This window comes from Tachypleus tridentatus, chromosome 10, assembly GCF_004210375.1.
Source record: "Tachypleus tridentatus isolate NWPU-2018 chromosome 10, ASM421037v1, whole genome shotgun sequence".
NCBI lineage: Eukaryota > Metazoa > Arthropoda > Merostomata > Xiphosura > Limulidae > Tachypleus > Tachypleus tridentatus.
The window spans coordinates 66,945,866-66,967,804 of record NC_134834.1 but is presented as its reverse complement, the minus strand read 5'-3'; the positions used below and the strand labels follow the sequence as shown (position 1 = coordinate 66,967,804).

The 21,939-nt window shown below is 32.8% G+C and overlaps 1 protein-coding gene across 5 annotated transcripts in view; it reads left to right on the top strand.

Annotated features, from left to right (window-relative positions):
* The first annotated feature begins 2,850 nt into the window (after nt 1–2,850).
* LOC143228099 (alcohol dehydrogenase class-3-like) overlaps nt 2,851–21,939 on the top strand; it is a 36,272-nt gene continuing 17,183 nt past the window's right edge. The window contains exons 1-4 of one of the 5 annotated variants that reach the window (XR_013015188.1): nt 2,851–2,985; nt 6,063–6,128; nt 6,805–6,904; nt 8,520–8,916. Coding sequence is in view for 1 of the 5 variants with exons in the window: in XM_076459426.1 (XP_076315541.1) it covers nt 2,876–2,985; nt 6,063–6,128; nt 6,805–6,829 (201 nt within the window). In the remaining 4 variants the exon portion in view is untranslated. Of the gene's footprint in view, nt 2,986–6,062; nt 6,129–6,804; nt 7,506–8,519; nt 8,917–21,939 lie in introns of those variants that run through there. The other 4 variants (XR_013015189.1, XR_013015190.1, XM_076459426.1 and 1 more) reach the window with 4 other exon arrangements.

Here is a 21,939-nt window from a genome sequence, read left to right as displayed (position 1 = left end):
TGTGTTATTTAAAGCATAGAATATTTAAGTATTTAAAGTTTAATGTATTTGGCTGACACATGTAGTTTATACCTATTTGAATATTTTATCTTGGACAAACGTTACAAACTTTCTGCTATCATTACCTGATTTATTGTACAATCGCACATATCATTCAATATATCTTTAAGACGAGTTAAAATATTCCTCATTCGAGAGTAAAAACATCTACACGAAATAATCACTTAAATAAATAATACTCTTAAGAGATTCATGTAATTTACCGAGCACCAGTAAGAAAAATGAAAGCGAACAGGTAATGAAATACAAAAGTAGTATGTTAAACTCGAAGCTAGTTTGTTTCAACATCTTTTGGACATAAAAATGTCTAAATATTGTTCTGTTTTAAAATTGGGGTATTACCTTCAGCAAGAACTTTGATTCGCTGTTCTCCAGTAGTCTACTTATGTAACTTAGAACCTTATTAGCTGTTTCCCACGGCTCCAGGTGGCGCTCATCTTTCAAGTACGTGGATAGTTCAAGAGGTACGGAATATTTCAAATACCCCGCACGTGCTACGAAAAATTAATCGCTGATGACGTTGGCACGATTGGATGGGATCCACACCTTTAAAAAAATTATTAGTCGTAAAAAGAAAATTAAATGATAAGTATTTGTGGATTATCATTATCTAAGTACAGGAAAATATTATTAAAGATCAATCTGATTGGAATACTTCTACCTCATGGTTCTTCTTTAACAGGTCAGTTATCTTCTGCCAGTCGTTTTCCTCATAGTTTATCTTATAAAATCCAAACTACTTGACATTGAATTTAAGCATGAAATGCTTACATGCAGTACCTAAATAAAGAGCGCATTCAAGTGATGGAGAATTTTGGAAATTATAGTTTGCTTAAGGCATTTAAGTTAGGTATAAAAAAACAACTAAACTGGAGCAAGTATTTTCAATGCTTGATGGCAAAAGAGTGAAAAATGTTACAGATCGAGAAATAAGTATGTCATCAGTGGAGAAGTATTATTTGAAATACACTTTCAGTTTAGGAAAATAATGTGTGTATGTTGTGTGTATGTATGTATGTATGTATGTACATATATACTCTTCAAAACAAGAAACGCAAAAGGGATATTTTTTATATTAAAGAGAAATATATGTAATAACGTTACAAGCTCAGAGTTTGTGATGTTACACGTGTTAAGGCACTGATTGTCAGACCAAAATAACTATAAAATTTGTGCACTTTGAAAACGGAGGAAAACATCGGATTTTTCGCCAAAACGCATGCGTGTACAATAAATTTGTTTGAGAGATCTGCATGTTCTGTAAGTGCAACATGCGCAAAGTCCCTATAAAAGTGACGGGTTCACGGTTTCCATAGCTCAGTGTTAAGCCACCGACACGCAATACAGTTACGTCAAGACTGACTGAAGCACAACGCAACAACGCCATTAGTCGCTTGGAAGCAAACGAATCTCGATCAGATGTTGCCAGAGCTGTGAATGTCCACTCAAGCACCATCACAAGGCTATGGAATCGTCACCAACAACATCGATCAACTCGTGACCGTCCACGATCTGGCAGACCTCGTGTGACCACGCCCGCACATGATCGCTACATCCGGTTACGTCACCTTCGGGATAGGACCACCACTGCGACGTCTACTACCTCAACCATACCAGAGCTGCGTAGGATTTCCGATCAAACCGTACGCAACCGTCTACAAGATGCAGGAATCCAACCTCAACGTCCAGTCAGATATGTCATCCTCACCCAGCAACATCGTCAAGCACGGCTGCAGTGGAATCGGGCACATCGGATATGGCTTCATCGACAATGGAGGCATGTTTGGTTGAGAGATGAATCACGTTTTATGCTTCGTAGGCAGGATGGAAGGACCCGTGTTTACCGTCGCCGAGGTGTACGTTTTGCAGCAAACTATGTGCAAGATGTTGACAGATATGGTGGTAGCAGCGTCATGATGCGGGCTGCCATCGCCTACAATGCCAGAACAGATCTTTTGCACATTCGAGGGACTCTTACGGCTCAACGATACGTCGACGAGATTCTTAGGTCCCATGTGCAACCCATCATGGTGAACGTCAACGACGTTTTTCAACATGACAACGCCTGTCCTCACACAGCCCGACTCACCACTGTCTTCTTGAGACACCACAACATCAACGTTCTTCCCTGACCCTTCAGATCACCAGATTTAAACCCCATCGAACATCTTTGGGACGAGTTGGACCGACGTCTGCGACGGCGACAAACTCAACCGCAGACTCTACCTCAGCTTGCAGCAGCTTTGCTGGCTGAGTGGACAGCCATTCCACAGGATGTGATTCGTCATCTCATCGCTTCCATGGGCAGGAGATGCCAAGCAGTTATTGATACTCACAGGGGGCATACTTGTTAATGACGTTGAGTGACGTTAAATTTCATTTAGTGAGCGTGGACTTCGCCATTGCAGACTTTGGATGTTCAGCAGTGAATGTGCAAAGTTTCATACATGTCATGCAGAACTACCCGGAATAAACTTGTTAACAATTTGTATCATATTTTGCCTTTTGCGTTTCTTTTTTTGAAGAGTATGTATATATGTGTGTGTGTGTGTGTTTAGAAATTTCATTTTAAGAAAAAAAGGAAAGCTTTTCAGTTATGGTATTCATTATTTTGTGTAAGTGGGCCACTTAAAACTAGTCACTAATTTTAGTATAGGACTATTATAGTTTTTTTTACATTAAATGACTCATGAAATGTTTAAATATTGAAAGTACAAAAAATATACTATTTTTAAAGACATGTTGATATTTTAACTCCTTAATTTATTACTTTTAATATTGATTAGGATGGAAAAGTCGAGATGGGGTCCCAAATATGGTGGAACAGTATCTGGAAGGAAAGTTAATGGTTGATGAGTGTATCACCCATACATTAATATTTGAGAAGATTAACGAGGCTTTTGACTTGATGCATAGGGCGAATTCGTAAGTAGATTACGCTATTTCAAAAATTGTTACATTTTTAATAATCATTTTAACTGTGGAAGTTAGAAATAGTTTAAAACAGAAGCTCTTGTCAAATTCATTGATTTAATTATAATTACCAAATAACAACAAAATTCATAGTTAAAAATAGTTAACATAAAATATTGGCAAATTATATTGAAACACAATCTGATAAAAACTTTGAGAATAAATGGAATTAGATTATAGTTTCAAGTGATGAGATGACTATTACAGTTGTTGTTCTAGTTTTGTTTGAAGACTAGTTTTTCTAACTAGTACCACTTACTTCTGTTGAACATCTTAAACACTTACTTCACATGACAACAACATTAATAATAACACAATAAAAAATAAAATGAATCTGATTTATGTAACAGCCCTATTAAACAGTAAAATTAAATTTTATCAACCATTTTAAGATCAATTTTCTATACTGATCACTGACTGCAGGTAAAATTTGACATTAAATTGAATGACTAAATATTTGCCCTCCTGTAAACAGTTCTGCAAATGAATGTGAAATTCTCTCTGGCTTTTGCAATTCTTCCATAAAAAAACTGATTCTTCTGATCTCCAAACTACACCCACCTTCAAATAAAAATATTGGACACCTTACTGAATTTCTTTACTACAAAAAACCTAATGTGTTTAATATCGATGAAAAAAATAATAATATGGGACTGTTTCCTCCTAACAGCTTTCTCTGTTTGATAGACATTTCTTCTTTTTAAACATATGCTCATTATGATGAAGGTATTAACTTTAGATGCAGCACTTGAATCTAATTAGAATATCAAACTCATTGAGCTATGCAAACTTATCAGGAATTTTGAATTCAACAGTGAGGATTACATTCAAATTAGTGATGGCTCCTGATTGTAGTAACATCCAAATCTTAACATGCCAAAGTGTTATATTTGCTTCTTTTTCTTTTTTCTTTGGACTCTCAGGTTATGAATCTTTGCAAAACTGCTTCTTACAAATTAATTCCTTCTTAAAAAAAAGTATTAAACTTAACTACCCCCTCTTCCATAAACACATCCAAATTTCTTGAGGTAATAGTTTTTGTAAAAGATAGCCTTTTTGAACTTTAACTTGTATAGAAATTTAGCAGATTAGACCAATGTCTTCATTATTTTAGTTTCCATCTATTTATATGAAATATCTATAATCAAGCTTTGTGCATAAGGAAAATTTGTGCTGATGAAAATACTTGGAAGAATTAACCAAACCATCACACAGAAATATGTTAGAATGACTTTGAGATTTAAAAATTAAAAAAGCCAGCAACATTCTAGAATGACCACATTGTAACAGACAAGCATGCATGTATACTTTTTATCCTTACAGCCAGATCTGGGTACATTTAATTTTAGTGATTTACATTTCTATTTAAATTTTCTCAGAGTATGATGTAAACAATTTGTCAGAGGATAGCTTTGTGTAAACAAATAATCGAGTTACCAGCACCTATTTCAAGACACACGATCATGCCGTTCAGTATGTGTGCACTATCACAAGTAATTTTTTAATCAACTGTTTTCCATTAAAGTCATTTTCTTTAACCTCATAAATTTCTGTTTTTACATTTTAGTTGCATTTATGATAGTAGAAGATATACATGTAAAGAAAAAACAATTAGTGCTTAATCTGGACTGTTTGTCTTTTTATCATTTGGAAGATGACAAATTATAAAAAATACCATTTTGTAACATGGAATAATGTTGGTGTTTCATAATATAATTAATTTTATTTTAAACTTGTGTCTTACGTGACAAAACATTATCACACTTGTAAAATATAGTGTTCTAAAATTACTCTGATTTAACTGACTTTTCTAACTAAGCTATAATTAGGTTAAATATTCCATTAGTTAGTCAAATTGCATACCACAATGGCAAATATGGGTTAAATGTTTCCATATATATTGCCTGAATGAACAAGTCTCATAATGAATCTCTTAAAACAAGGTCTTTTACTGTTGTTTGTAAATAATCCAGTAGCAAATGTCAAAGGGGATAAATGACTTTCATGAAAGACAGGATATGAGCAGGGTAGCATGTGGGTTTTACTTGTTTATATCTCAGTGAAGTAATATTGCTTATAAATAAAGATATTATAAATTAAACCAACGTAGCCATTTTATCAATGATCTGATTTGTTTTGGTATTGAAACAGTATTAAAACTAGGTTCTATTCAAAAGCAGACAGAGATAAAAGTAACTTACCAGGTCTTCAGTCTTAATGTGTATGGTATTTAACCGTGTTCTTTACACAAATGACTTTTGATCTTTTTTTTTTCATTCTTTAACATTTTGTTCTATTGGTTTTAGTTGCTGTCTTTAACTTACCGTAAATCTTGTATTCAGTAATAGTTTGTGGTAACTTTAATTGCTTATTTTGAACAATCATTTGATGGTTAGATGTTTAAAAAATTATTATGAATTCTTTAGTGCTTTATATTTACATTAAATGAAAAAAAACCAAAAACTGGAAAGATTTCAGTGTTTTTTGTTTTGTTTTTAAATCTTCAGGCTTTTCAAGTTTATCTTTGTATCCCATTACATGAGAAAGTAATTAAGACATGTCTTGGTTTAAATCCATCTAATACTTCTAATTTTTCAGTTTAGGTTCACAATCTAAACTGCATTTCTTTATTTTTCCTTTGTCCCAGTAAAAAAAGATTCACTGGTCACAATTGTTATTTTTATTGTGTTTCTTACAATGTTCTTGTTATGATTTATTTATCAGAACTATTACTTCTCTTCAAAGCAATCAGAATATTTTTTTTTATGCTTAGTAAATGTGACGAAATCAATTTTCATCTGCATATTTTTTGTGCATTTTTATGTAACTTGTATGTTATGGATTTAAAATCAGAAGTTTGTTAAAAAATAATAGCACTTCAGATGTTTCTCACCTATCTACCAAAAAAGGAAACAACAAGTAAGTAGTGAGAAATAAGAGGTTATGCAAATTTATATACATATATATTAGCCGTCTCACATATTCAAGGAAATTAACACCATGCAATTTTTTTTGTGATCTTATTTTAGGGACAACAGGAAATGTAAGGATAATTGTCAAACTATGTTTGATATTATAGTCAACAGATATTTAAAGTAAGTAATCAAAATATCCTGAAAGTATGATATATTTAACAGATAATGAAATGACAATGGCTGAATATTAGTCTTTACATTTGATGCTGCAATTTAAAATTCTTTGGCCCTTTCTAAGTGATTAGGGTGCTCGACTTACCATCTGAAGGTAGCAGGTGGATGACTAACTGCCTTCCCTTTAGTCATTCATTGCTAAATTGGGGATGGCTAATGCAGACAACCCTCATGTAGGTTTGTGCAAAAATTTGAACCAAGCTTAACTTGAAAACATTTTTTTCTGAAATAGAAGAGGCACTAAATTTTTCTTCTCTTGTGGATTAAAAAACTGCAATTTTTCGATAGTGCATCAAAAAGAAAAGGAAACCTTAATTTAAAGAAATGATTATAATAGATGCTTCATTTTGTAATAAAATCATAATTTCTTCATTATTTAACATCCAAACTAAGATTACCAGTTACAATAAAAATATTCTTAGACCACTTTACTGTAAAAGCATCAGCCATGACTTGTAGCAAGAAAGATATGGTTGTTTTTACCCCTACTTTTTTTCGAACTGTAATAAACAAATAGAAGACATGATGGAAGAATTTAGTTTGTCTCATCGAATAATAGATAAGTACCTTTATGTGAGAAACCACTTCTTATGCATGTGATCATTTAATACTTGTTTTACAGATTGCACAGTATCATCACTTTTTGAGGTGGAAATCTTAGATGCAAGACAGTGGAAGAAGAAATTCTTACTCTTCAACTAATTGAATTTTCTGAAATTAAAGTGAGTTAAAGATTAAATATTAGTCAGTTATTGTTGCAAGAATATCTGGATTTCAGGCTTTTCTTACATATGCTCTTTGTATTTCTTTGCATTTGTAAGTAAAAAAAATATTTTTGCAGTAACTTTTGTAATTTTCATTATTATCTGATGAGAGAAAAAAACAAAAATCATCAGCTAATTATTATCTCTATAATATTTGAAATTTCAAGTTTTATTTGGAAATGTTTCACAAAAACCTTGATCTTCATAATGTATTATTTTCATCAGCTAATTGTAAACCTTTATTAAGTTTTCTGGTATTCCTATTAAGCAATGCTCTTGGGAAAAACAATTATTGAAAAGGTGAATTTTATTTTTCTACCCTTGAGTGATATTATTTTGTTGTATTTTTGTCATAATAAATGAAACAGAAATAAATTCTTTACTGTTTTGCTAGAGTTAAAAAAACAAACATTTCAGTGTGAGTGTGGTGATGATGATACCTTTTCAACTTTTTCAGTTTTTTATATTTTTGTTTTAACTGACAAAACATCTAAGTAATGGAATTTTTTAGTTATTCTGTTCTGTAATATTAACTTCATAGTATGTATAGCTGTTATCGTATTTGATAAATTTTGACAAGTAAACACGTTAAGAGTATGAACTATGTGTGCTCAAAATTTTAATAAGACTTGTAATCCCAAAAAATGCATCTTTAAAGTGACATTCAAAACATTCCATCCTTGTTGAATTATTCAAAATAGTTTAAATGCAATAGTTAAATACTTCTAATGTGGACACTTAGATATTTTTAATTCATTTTTCATGTGATATAAGATGACTTATCAAATGTAATGCCTACCATTTTTCTTAAAATACTCAAATATCACTATTACAGCTAAACCTTTAAATTTCAATGCTCCTGCTTTCTCTGTGTCAGACTTCACAAATGCAGTCATAATGTAAATAAGGAAATCAACTATTCACAAAATTTTCATATTTATACTGCTCTCTCTTTTGACTTTGGTTCACTTTCACCAAAATAAGAAATGGATTAATTTCCATTATTTTTGTTTCTTCTGATATAAAAGGAATTACCGTCCTTATCCTTAGTTTGAAACTAAATTCTGATTTGAAATTTGGATTCAGGTAATGATTATTTAATAATTTCTGACATAGCAGAAGAATAACACAAAGTATTAGTAAAAATTATTGATTTAAGGTTAACTGTTTCATTCCATCGTTTCTGTCCTTTACATGTGAATCAACAATGCTCATATCTTCCTGCCAGTTCAGTAACATTTTCAAATTGATTACCCAGAAGAAGTTAAATACAAACTCAATTGTTTTGTTAGTCTTATGTAGCTGCACAGATGGATGATAATGAAAAGCTTGTATAAAATATTAGATGAGAAATTTAAGGGGAATTGTGGCTAGAGATGGCTTTGTGATGTTTTAATGTAAGTGTTATAATATTTTGAAAAATTACAACATTGTAGATATTTATATCTACAGTTGCAAATAGCATTTATGTCAGTAACTTAGATTTACTGTTGTTTGTTGAATATGAGGCTCATTGAGTGGCAGCTTTGAATGATTTTCAACCTACTCACTGGGTTGTGCTTTTTGTTTATAGATGGTTTGCTCTTCATACATTTGGCCTTTGTATCTTAGCACATTCAACTGAATTGGGTCTAACATTGGATGATATTGCTGAATCTGATAATTAGTCCCTCCCTGCATGTCTCACTACCATTTCCACTTATGACCCTACTTTGATTCTTTTAAAGGATTATGTTCTACAGCTTGGAGGTACCATTTTTACTTTAATGACTTGTTTTTTTCATTTTTAGTAGTATTTTGTTTATTATCATAGAAATGTATGTTTTGTTATATCAGAGTACTGTTCTGTATACATACAGAGTAAGTATTAAGTTATATTTTTTATTTAAACAATTACAAAACAGTATATTAGCTATTTCAATCATTTAGTGTCATGTATGTATATGTGTGTGTGTGTATATATATATATATATATGTGTGGATTAGTAAAATAATATGATTATGCTCCATTCTTCTGAGGTGATTTTCCCATAAATAACTTGCATACAGTTTCAATGTTGATAGCAGTGTCATAATTATTGTGTATAAAAGCTAAAACACTCTTGCTTTCTTCAGTTTCTATGCACATTATGTAATTATTTATATAGCAGAGAGCAATTGCTGAATGTTTACATGAACATCAACTTAGTGGCAGTGTACCAAAACGTTTCATTAACGTGTTGATATAAGTGATTCTTGAAAGCATTGGTACAAAAACTTCATTTATTGATTGCCATGATTCACCAGTACCTGATTATATCTTTAGTGGTGAAACTATTGTTGTTATTAAATGAAGTTTTAGTGAAAACATACAGTTGTTTTTGTTTTTTCCGTAATTTTGTAATAGATATTTGGCACACTGATTCACACTTTTAAGCAATTAGCCAGTACCTGGGCCTGTTTTGGAGAAGAGAGAAAGCCATCTTTTCTTCCATCGATGAAAGTTTTAGTAATTGTTATGAGTTAGGAAATGTTTTTGTTCCTTCATATTATTAAAACTTTCTGAATTTTTCTCGTTGTTTTAATTGAGTATTGTTGCATCAAAATACCTAGTACTGTGTGGAATGTCCTGGTAGATGATTAAATATCATTTAGATCTAAGCTGTATGAAAGTGTTTGATTAGTGAAGTGTGTATAGTGGTAATTTTTACGTGAAATTATCGGAGACTACTGTAATAACAGAGTAACAAAAAAAAAATCTTTTATTTCGTCAGTTGTGTTCTCAAGTAACTGAACTATATATATTTGACTTGTTTTAATATATTATTTTCAATGAAATGGACTACGTTACTCTGTTTATTGTTGAAGTTCATCACCAACAAACCACAAACACCTACTGTAAAAAAATCTACCCTATATAAAACATCGCAGAAGCAATACAACTGTAGATCCCACTTACAAAATTGATAACAGAAGTCATTTGTGTACGAGTATTTCAAGCCAAGAAATGTCAATGCTTTATCAGAAGAATGTACACTATGCATAAGACGTTGTATAGAATAAGGAACTATGCTATAACTACGAAAGCATAATCCTTTTACAACCCAAAAATAGGGGGTTCGAGCGTACCTCCTCCCTCCCTCTGCATAGTACGTGATTGATATCATTAATGTAAAAAAGAAAAAGCCACGCATCAAGTACTGACTCGTGAAATATTTTACAAGTATCAAAGGTCCAGTTTGACTGGTTTCTGTTAATAACAACCTTCTCCTTTTTCACATCCAACCACGATATAGTGTAATCATTTCATGTTTTATACCCCCTCCTAATTTTATTTTCTTTGTTTACCTTCTGTGTGACACCTATCAAAAAAAGCCTTTTGAAAATTCAATTGCACAAAGCCTAGAATATCCATTATTCAGATGAATAACGTCCTAAAAAAATAACAGATTACTAAGGCGAAATATCCTTCTGGTGAATCCGTGTTGACTTTTTTATTACGATATCGTATTTTACTAACTGAATTTGAAAAGTTTTGAAAACAAAGAACTCGAACATATTTGTCTTTCACTACATAAGTAACAGTAACTGGCCTGTTATTTGTAGGGTAACTCTTACCACCCTTTTTGAAAATAAGAATGTCATTCGAAACTATTTTTTCAGGAGCTTGTGTACTGTCTATTGACTTGGACGATAATTTCCAGCAAGAGACAGACAAGACTACAGTTTTATTTTTGTAACAGGGTTCACTTGACTGTAGTAGAAGGCAGCATTTTAGAGCACATTATTTAAGAAGAGAATTGACTGCTAAGAAATTAGTGTTTGCAATGTTTTGATAATAAGTCTGACAAATAATTCATCATAAATACGATGCTTTGTTAGTAAAATTTATTACTATATTAATACATTGTTTCAATTAATAAACTTTAAAGATAAAAATGATACAATTTGAAACAAAGTGAATTCATAAATTATACGACACACAATGTATATAAATACAGGGTGTCCGGAAAGTCACTGTGTACTTTTGTAACCATCTTTTATTCAGTCTATTTCAAGCCAGCAACTGATAACAGTGTTTAGAAACAAAATAAGAAGGATCCAGGCCTGTATTGATGCCAACGGCAGTCACTTTCAACATTGTTTATAATTGTTATTCATATTTACCTCCTTTATTCTATATTGAAACATGTTTGTTAATAAATAAATAAGTGCACAGTGACTTTCCGAACACCCTGTATAATAATTACGACCGTACTAGTACTGTACCTGAAACATACTGTTGGTGTGGACATGTTCACAATTACTGATGAGTGGATTTCTCTGAAACCAGTGTAGCCCAATAACACGTGTTGATCAAAGTGTATCTTGAAATATACTTCCCTTGAACTATAATTTCAAAATTAAGAACTTTTATTAAGAAGTTTATTATATTAGTATTACAGTTACGTGGACTTTACAGTCTTACCAGATATTTGCAGTCAATTTATTTTAATTTAATAATGTGTATTGAACCTGTTTTGTTTGAGCATACAAGAAATACGGTATCGTATAACTTGCATAAATGGTATAATCCGTATAAATCTTTCACACTTTATTTAAATGGTTGATACTGAAGATTACCCTTCTCCGGAACGAGAAGAAACACTGGTGTATTCTGCATAACGACTAAAACATGGAAAGACTTTCAATTGGTGATTATATACAACAAGTTAATATGTGATTAACAGGCCAGTTATGTATGATAAGATCAATATGGGAGCATGGTTCTGTATGTGTGAACACGTGGAAATAAGTGGAAAATCAATGGAAATGCCATATGAAACTATACATGAGATGAATAACGCTGCGAGAAATAATAGTGAAAAAGTCTCTATTTGTTTATGTAGTGCGTTTAGAAATCTCTAGATGGCAGGACGATATAATTATAGTTGAGTTGCTCTTTGTGGTTGTCTAAGATGGTAAATTTATTTTCACTCTCGAATATTTTTCTACTTTACACCACTGTAGTGAAAAGCATGATTGCTGATTCAGATTAGGTTATTCGTGCCTTAAAAGTCTTTGAGCTACGTCTTGCATGTAGCTATTATAATATAAAAAAAATCGACTTGATTGGTTTATAAATAGTATCAGTATCGAGTGTTTCTGCTGTGAATATGGTTGATGTAATAAATTTGTGATAACATAACTGTGTGAGTGTGAAGACAGTGTTACGTTCATATACTGAAATGAATTTCGTCTTATATGGTGTGTTAAGTACATGTATTAAAAAACACAAAAATCACAATCGTCAGGTGACAAGAAAAAGTTTTATCAGAATATTAATTCTGTTACGAATGACGGATCATGCGAATCCACTTTCATGCTTAACTTGAAGAATTCTCGTCGCTCCAAACATGTTCGCCCTTTCAGCCATGAGGTCGTTATAATGTGACGGTTAATGTCACTATTTGTTGGTAAAAAAGAGTAGCCCAAGAGTTGGCGGTGGGTGCTGATGACTAACTGCCTTCCCTCTAGTCTTACACTACTAAATTTGGGGCTTCTACCGTAAATAGCCTTTGTGTAGCTTCGTGCGAAATTAAAAAAAACCAAACCAAAACATTAACTTAATGATGTAATTTTATTTCAAAAGTTGTCTATTTAAATATCTTGCAATACTGTTAGCTTTAGCATTATAAAATAAATACCTGTGCATATTAGTTTATAAATAAATGTTTAAATGTTCACGTCTGTCGTGAATATAAATGTCTGGTATAATAATTGTCGCATTTTTAGCTATTAATATTTTCCTAGTTTTTAATATTGTACTTATTCCTTCCAACCTGATTTCACCGAAAATGGTTGGCTTGACGGTTATTTTATGCTTCGACGCCTTTTAATCGCCCAACTTTGAATTGCTTGATCGAACCGATATTTATGGTTACACCCCTAGGGGTATTGAAAACTTTGAATGTGCTTGGAAGGCACAAATATTGATGCTGTGCAATTATTTATTCAAAGAGTTTTGAGTGCAAATTCCTTGCAGTTTTGAAAATGATGGGTTGCAGTCGCATGCTAATGAAGAAACCTCAAGCTTAAAATGTGAAATATTTCCCAGTATGTTTTTAGTTTATAATGATATTTGGTTCACTTCTAGTAATGTTTTGTGCTATTTTGTGTTTGTTTGAAAGCTACATGAATATTTTTCTGTGACAAAACATGAGGTAAAAATACCGAGGTATATCTGAAGAACGGTAAAATATGTCCTTTGCTGTGGTAAATAGATTAAAAATACCATTGTTTTTGTTATTGAATATGAATTGTTAATTTTATTGTGTTCAAATCATACATCTACAAATGCAATAATTTATTATTTATTGAGGAAAAGAGCTATAATTATTAGATATATGGTCATCACCACCCACCATCAACTCTTCGGCTAGTATTTTACCAAAGAATAGTGGGATTGACCATCATTATAACGCCCCCACGGTTGAAAAGAATAGCCTAAGAGTTAGCGGTGGGTGATGATGACTACTGCCTTCCCTCATGTTTTACATTGCTAAATTAGGGACGGCTAGCGGAGATAGCCTTCGTGTATCTTTGCACAAAATTCGAAAACAAACAAAAAATACCGAAGTTAAATTAGCATATGACCTTAACAGGACATATTGTATGTTCAGTAAAATCTAAAAAAACATTCAAAACTTTAGAAATAGGAAATACATTCTACGTAAGTCGAGATACAAAAATAAATGTCTGGTGTTTTCACTACGTATCTGATATAGAAGGTTAGACCCACACTTAGTATTGACATTTCATTTAACCTGAAACCTTACCATTTTATATCATTTGAAAATGATACAAACTCGTTGTATATTAATTTTTTTCATGTTCTAAAAGTTTTATAAATTTATGTTCAACTCTTCGATATATTTTATCTATCTTAACCTTTATTCATTTATCTATTAATAATAATTTAACATTTCATAATAATTTGGCCAAAGTCACAAAAAATAAATCAGTAGAGCATTTTCATTTCTTTCATAAACAATTTCCACTAATAAACAAATAGATCTGTTTGAGTGTTGTTAAGAACAAACCTACATAGAAGACTATGTGTGCTGTGCTTATCATAGCTATCGAAGCCTGGGTTTTGCCGTTTTTAACATCTTGAGGATAATGAGGTGACAAGAAACAAACAAACAAATGTTTGTCGCATAAAAAAATTACTTCAACTACAAAATAACAAACTATAATGAAAATAGATATTATTCACAGAAAGAGTGGTCCTATTCAGATTTGAAAACGTCACAATAGCAAAGTGGTGAGACAAGAGGTGAATTAACGGAGAGCTTAACTAATTGGTGGAATAAAAGATCTCTTTGTGTGCTACACATAAACGAATTGATAGTATAATTTGGAATTGTTCTTGTGACATTTTGAATAAATGAGTTGAACAAGTAGGGCACAAAATATATTAAGTATGTTTATAAATCAGGATTGTAACCACAAAGGATCCTTATGTTTACTATATAAAACCGTTGAAAGAACACTTTGGAAATTGTGTACTATAATACAATTAATGGATGTCATGTTTTGTTTTTTCTGAATTTCGAGCAAAGCTACTCTAGGGTTATTTGCGCTAGCCGTCCCTAATTTTTCAGTGTAAGACTAGAGGGAAGACAGCTTGTCACAATTACCCACCGCCAACTTGTACTCTCTAGTGCGATGTTTCTTGTCATTCGTTTTTAGATATTTAACATTAAACGTTATATTGTTCAAATTATTAATTTAGGAAATTAAAATTGTTTCTTTTTCTGGAGCTGGATTCATCTACTACAGTGGTGCACAAACCTTTTGAGTCAGGGGCCACAAACAAACTTCTCGTAACCGTTGGGGCCACAAAACAGTGAAGAATAAATCGTCCAACAGTTGTTTCACACAAGATGGACAACACATTTAAAAACGCACAAATAACGATTACATCAAAGAGTTTGCACATTATTCTAAGAGATGTTATGATACGTCAATTGTCAAAAAGTCAGTGCGATGGATGGTGCTGCATGTCATCTACGAGCTTAGAAATGTACGGCGTGATGTTTGACGTCGAAAGACTGCTTCCAGATGATCATTATTCAGCTGATTGCGAGTGTTGTTTTTGTTCAGTTTCATATGCGAGAAATGCCGTTCGTAGCAGTATGTGCTGCCAAACATGCTGGTGTGGACAAGTGCGTTCTCTTTCAGATTAACAAATGTATCAGGCAACGTTTTGTAGAAGTCAAGCAAACTGTTTTGTCAGTAAATAGCAAGCAGTTCAGCAGATGCCTGGAGATCAGTAAGTTCGAGCTAATATTCTGCTCACAAGTGATCCACTGACACACCGAACGGATCAACAAAAAGTTTCATCAACAATCTGCATTGGTCAAAGTCATTAAACCGTGAGTTGAAGGATTGAATCAAGGTATCTAGCTTTCAAACATAAACTTGTGTCAATGTCCTGATTATTCTGTAGCTGTGACTAAAAAGTGGGAAAGTGCACAAAGTAGCCTGATGTTGCTTGCTGGCAGAACAACTGCAACTTTGTTCTGAAAGCTGAGACATGATTTGCAAGCTGACAGACAAGCTGCGTTTTGCCTTGTAACTTTAAATTCAGATTACTCAAGTATTGTGTCATGTCGACCAGAAAGGTCAAATCAGCTTTCCATGCTGGATCAGTCATGGAAATCACTTCTATGTCTTTTTTCTTGCTTCTGAGGAATGCTATCACCTCATCAATCAACTCCCAGAATCTTCTGAGCATCATTCCTCGACTCAGCCAACGTACTTCACAGTGATACACAAGGTCACCATAGTCTGAATCGATTTCTTCAAGAAGACTTTGAAACTGACGGTGATTGAGCCCTCGTGATTTGATGAAATTAATGGTTTTCGTCACTAATCCCATCAGTGCCTGAAAACCAAGTTATTTACTGCACAGGTTCTGTTGGTGAATAATACAGTGCAATTTCACCTATTCTTTGTTCTGCTTTCCTCGATGCTTCATAAACAGTGCTACCAGCTCGCTACTTTCTCCGAGCATGGCTGGTGCTCCATCAGTTGTCACACATACCAGTTTCGTGAAATCCAATGCAACATTACTACACAGTCGTACTGTCTCTTCGAATAAAGCAGACCCAGTTGTCACACCCTTCATGGAACCCATGCCGATTATTTCCTTTGTGATATAAAACGATGACGACACACCACGAACAAAATCTTGTAGCTATGCTGTTGAACTGATGTCAGTCGACTCGTCTGCTGCCAAAGAGAAGTAGACAAAACTGGCTGCTTTATTTGTAAGCTGCCTTGTCACGTCTGCTGAGAGGTGTGAAATTCTTCGTTGAACTGTAAGACGATTCAAAGCCAACGTCTGTAGCTTGCGAACTGCTTCCAGACACAACTTTTCCGAGGCAATTACTGAATCATACATTGCTTGACAAATCACCATCAGTGAATGGTCTGCCAGATTTCGCTGTCATCAACAAAATATCGTAACTGACCTCACATGCTGCACATAAATCTGCTGATTGCTTTGAGAAAACGTTCTGGTGGTGATTCAGCGACCGCCGCAGAGCTTCAATTCGAGCTGTTTATTCATCACCGACAACGTTGTGGAAATCTTTATACTTCGACTCATAATGACGCTTTATATTGGATACCTTTGCCACTGTTACTGTCGAATGACACATAAGACAAATCACGTTCTTCTGTTGTTAAACAAAATAGTATTGCGCAGTCCAATCATCATGAAACTGCCGGTTTTCGTTGTCAGCTTTGCTTTTACGATTAGCTGCCCTTTTTGTTACGAAATAATATCAAAATAGGGCTCGTAAGTAAATCTCGAAGAACAATTGGAACGCGTGAGATTTCGTAATTATGGAAATATTACGTCATTGCGCCAATGATTAAATGCCTATGCATTAACGAGATTTTCTTATTAAATTTTCTTTATTGCTCGACACAAATATGAAACCATCCATTATCTAATCTAATGCATATTCTTCTATAGAGCTTAATCTTCGCGCAGGCGCGAACTCTCCATGTTTGACTTCTCCTTGGACATCGCGGGCCAATCGGCGATTTGTCGCGGGCCGGACTTTGTGCACCAATGATCTACTATAAATCGTTTCTTAAAATATTTATACAATATAAACCGCAATTTCCGTTCTGCTTAATATTTTACGCAAAAATCAAACATCGCAATCAGAAAACAATAAGAAAGAAAATGAAGGTCGAATGTAGGAAAGATTTTTAGGAATGAAAATGATACAGTGAGACCTAATGTAGATATGGATGTAACAGTCATGTATTTAACACTGTCCACCCTGAATAAAGAATTTTTAGTACGTTTTTGATCGGGGTTCCATGTTCTTTCTTTTCCTGTGATTTTAGTTGCCATCTCTGATACGTGCACAATAGGCTGTCATTTTTGACATTTGTTATATAATATAAATAATATCTTATTGGTTGATAGTAGGCAGATAAGAACATTAACTTTGTTTTTTGTTGTTGTTTGGAGCAAAGCTACTTTGAGCTATCTCTTATTTCCAATGCGGATAATCGAGCCTCAGATTTTAGCGTTGTAACTCCGTAGATTTATCACTGTTTCATCAGGAGATACGAGATTCACAGAAAATTACATTATTAACCGTACGGTTTTAACTGTCATTATATACTGTAATCACCTTTCAAATTGATCATATGCTGCTTACATAAGTATAGTGAAACATGCCTATCTTAACTCATTTCAACACCATAACATTAGCAAGAGTAGTTGCACCCATTGGTTGAAAACTAACCGATTAATTACAGAAGTCTGAGCTTTAATTTAGTGATCCTACGAATTTTATGGAATTGAATTAAACTTAGAAGTATGGACTCTGATTATCGGAGTCTAAATAGTAATTCTATAACTATGAACAATGGACCAGGAAGTTTGAGCATTTCGTAATAAAACATCAAACTTGTTTATCTGAACATTCATCCTAGAAGGTAATAATTTTAGAAGAGTAAACATTGATTTTAATTAACAAGACAGTAAGAAGTCCAAGAGTGGAACTGGAATATAAATTTTATACGAAGCTTGGGCTTCAGGACATTGAATCTACGAACCTGAAGAATGATTCTACAGGACAAAAGGAACAGTTTATAATACTTGGAATAATAGGCTCTTGAATCTGAATAGCGGTTTTACACGTCCGAATACTACATTTACGAATCTGAACACTAATTAGTAGGCAGAATACTGAATCACGGAGGGAGGCTAGGAGAATGACAATATTTGAACGGGAAGTCCAACAAGTATTAAGAATATTTATGTAACTCTTTACTTATTTACTAATATAAATATATATAAAGCCTAGCTTTGAGCAAAAATATCTTTTACTTTCTAACACATCTGTAACAAACTAGTGTTGATTCGTTTCTTACAATGATACATTGCTTAAGTGCGTTAGTCTTGCTCCTGTGCGAAAATGGAGAAAAATATTGTACAATCATGATAAATGCGACTTGAGCACTGTTCTCTGCAAACACATTTCACGTCATTTGGTTGGAAATACGCAAATAACAATTAATATATAACTCTGCATAAACGCAAAAGCTGTTAACTAAAGTTTTAGCTGACTGTATACAAATTTTGAAAATGCTAAGGTAAAACAATTATTTTTTATCATAAAATTAAACCTTTTTGAAATATACATGTTAAATGGTTGTTTCAAAATGCATTTCGAATTCAAATTTATAACACAATGCATGAAATAAAAAAATAATCTCTCAACTGACATCCGTCAGAACTGAACTCAGAAATCAGAAGAATAATTTGAATTGTTCTCAGGTTCTTTGGCTACTCTTTTATCAATGAATTGTGGGATTGACCGTCACATTATAACTACCCCACGGCTGAAAGGGATAGCATGTTTGTTGAGTCAGGGATTGGAACCAGCAACCATAGAATTACGAATCTAGTGCCTTACCCACCTGGCCATTCCGAACCAATATATGTATTACATGAACCCGTGTAGAAATAGAAGTATTAAACATGGAAGCTGTACTGCAACTTCCCTAAATTACTACTGCCACATTATCTTCATACTGTTAATTGAAAGAGCGAATATGTTTGGTGGGACAGAGATTCCAACCTGAAACCCTCGGATTGCATGTATATGTATGTCCCTAACCACCTGGTCATGCCAGGATCTTCTACACTGGTGAATTTTTATTTGTTGAAAATACAACAGATCACTAAAATAAAAAAATAAAATCACAACTTTATGAGAATTGAGAGAAATGTTAAGAAAATAGGCTTCATATAACCATCTACCTCAGAAGTGAGGACTCTCAACTAAAGTTTCTTTTTAAATGAAAGGTCTCCTATAATACATAAAGTAAAAATATTAAGAAGTGCATAAAATTAATAAACTAGATATAACATATAATCTGAACGTAAAAGTAAATAAAAATGAGAAATGCCTGAGTGTTACAACGCTAATGAACATTTCGTTTGCATGATCAGTATCGAGAGTTGAAACTTTACTTGTTTTCTTTAAGAAATGAAATGAAAGAGTGAAATTGTATTCATAAAATGATATAACTTTGTTAACAAGCTATATGAAATCCTTGGAAGTCCTCTTTTAGAGTTTACTTTGAATTTCGCGCAAAGCTACTCGAGGGCTATCTGTGCTAGCCGTCCCTAATTTAGCAGTGTAAGACTAGAGGGAAGGCATCTAGTCATTACCACCCACTGCCAACTTTTGGGCTACTCTTTTACCAACGAATAGTTGAATTAACCATTACATTATATTGCCCCAACGGCTGAAAGGGCGAGCATATTTGGTGCGACGGGGATTCGGATCTGCTATCTCCAGATTACAAGTCGAACGCCTTAACCCACATGGCCATACGGGGCCATCTTTTAAGAGATAGTTCAAAACGAGACAAAATACAGCTGAAAATAAAAAATGAATTATTACCATAGGTAAATGATGGAAGGAATTAAGTTTCCTTTTTAAAACTTATAATCAACTTGTTATTTTGATGTATGAAATAAGAAATAATTCTGGAAATAAACAGGTGATAACAATACTGTTGGTTTAAAAATTCTATTTATTCATTATTTTACATATAAGCAAAGAGGATTTTAACAACAGTCTACGATGAAGCACGAAAACACATTAACAATCACTAGTATATATAGATGTATGTGTTTATATTTTGTGAACTACCAAGTATTTATGGTATTGTGGTGGCTAAAATTTACAACATACTAACATACTTTCATTACGAAACGTATGAATTACAAGTATAATTCTGTCACGAATCTGTGTTTGTGTTTATCCTAGTTTCCAGCTGGTGCAGTGGTAAGTCTACGGATTAACAACGCTAAAATCAGCGGTTCGATTCATCCCGGTGGACTCACCAGATAGCCCGATGTTGCTTTATTATAAGGAAACATAAAAACACATTTATCCTATCTTATGTTAAAGAATAACATGAATTATAAAATTTAATGTTTTACATTTACATTCAAAACACTTTTACGCGAGGATTCATTAACAAAGAGAAAATGTTGTGATAGGATGTACGACCTACTAATAATGTAGTGCGTAGAAAGTACTTCACTTTATATACCATAGAAATAAACATGGATTTAGAATGTCCTTCAAAACGATGGCTATAACCTTTTGTCGCACACAAACATGGTTTAAAACATTATATATATATTTATATATTTTTGAACCAGCATACAAGAGTTTTAATATATGTATAAAGTATTCATCTAAGATTTAAAAGCTATTCAAAGAGAATTTAATATTTATGATATATATTATTTATTCAACCAGAGCTAATTATCAATTACATGTAATATTTATTAAGTTCGAGTTCAGTAAGCATTATAAGTTTTACTTATTCAGCCATGATTCAGTGCTTCTTGTTTGTACATGTATTAGTTATTCAATCAGGGTACCATATTGTAATTACTTGAAGTAAAGTAACTGATATAATTTAAAACAAGCTAACGAAAAGCATAGAGATAGTTTTTAAATTTATCCATTCTAGTTACTTGTAGAAAACCTCCAGCTTGTACAGCGGTATGTATTCGGATCTACAACGCTAAAATCAGGGGTTCGATTTCCTCAGGTGAGCTCAGCAAATAGCCCGATGTGGTTTTGCTATAAGAAAACACACACACACTTATGCTTCTAAAATATAGGCATAGTAATTAATTGTTATGTTTAATGTGAATTACGGTAAGTAAAAGTTTAAATGAATCAATAATATAATTTAATTAAAGTTTATAAATTTTAATGTTGATTAAAATTCTGGAAATAAAGGAAGATGAAAAGAATGGTTTGTTAATTTCTTATTAAGCAAAACGATATACCCAAGGATGTTTGTGCTCTGCTTACTACGGGTATCGAAATCTAGATTCTAGTGGTGTAAGTCAGCAAACATACCACTGTGCCACAATGATAACGAAAAGAATAACTAAACATACGCGTTTCATTTTATCATACAAAGAGATCAGGAAATTGTCCATGTTCGCTACACATAGGAAACAGTAATGTATAATTCATACTTGTAATACTGTTTAAATAACAACAGCTGTAAATGTTGAATAATTTGCAATGTCTTAAATATATATATATATAAAATTAATGAAATATTCAACTTGCATTTATACATCATTTAAACATTTGACAGAATTCTCTTAATTGGCTTTATTTGTACCACACATGTATTTGAAGACCGTTAAGATTATAGCTTTGAGATATTTTAGCTTTTCGTAGCATAAACAGTTGTTATTCTTGGTATCACAGCAAAGTGTAAGCTTTGTTGCCAAGTAATACCTATCCTTAGTCAACGGAAATTGTATTGCAGGCCAGCAGTGGTTATGATTTATCTGATAACACCGTGTTGTATTGTTAAGCAGCAAGAAACATATATTTTTCAGCAACAAATATCTTTAGTCTGAAGTTATTTTTAATCTGGTA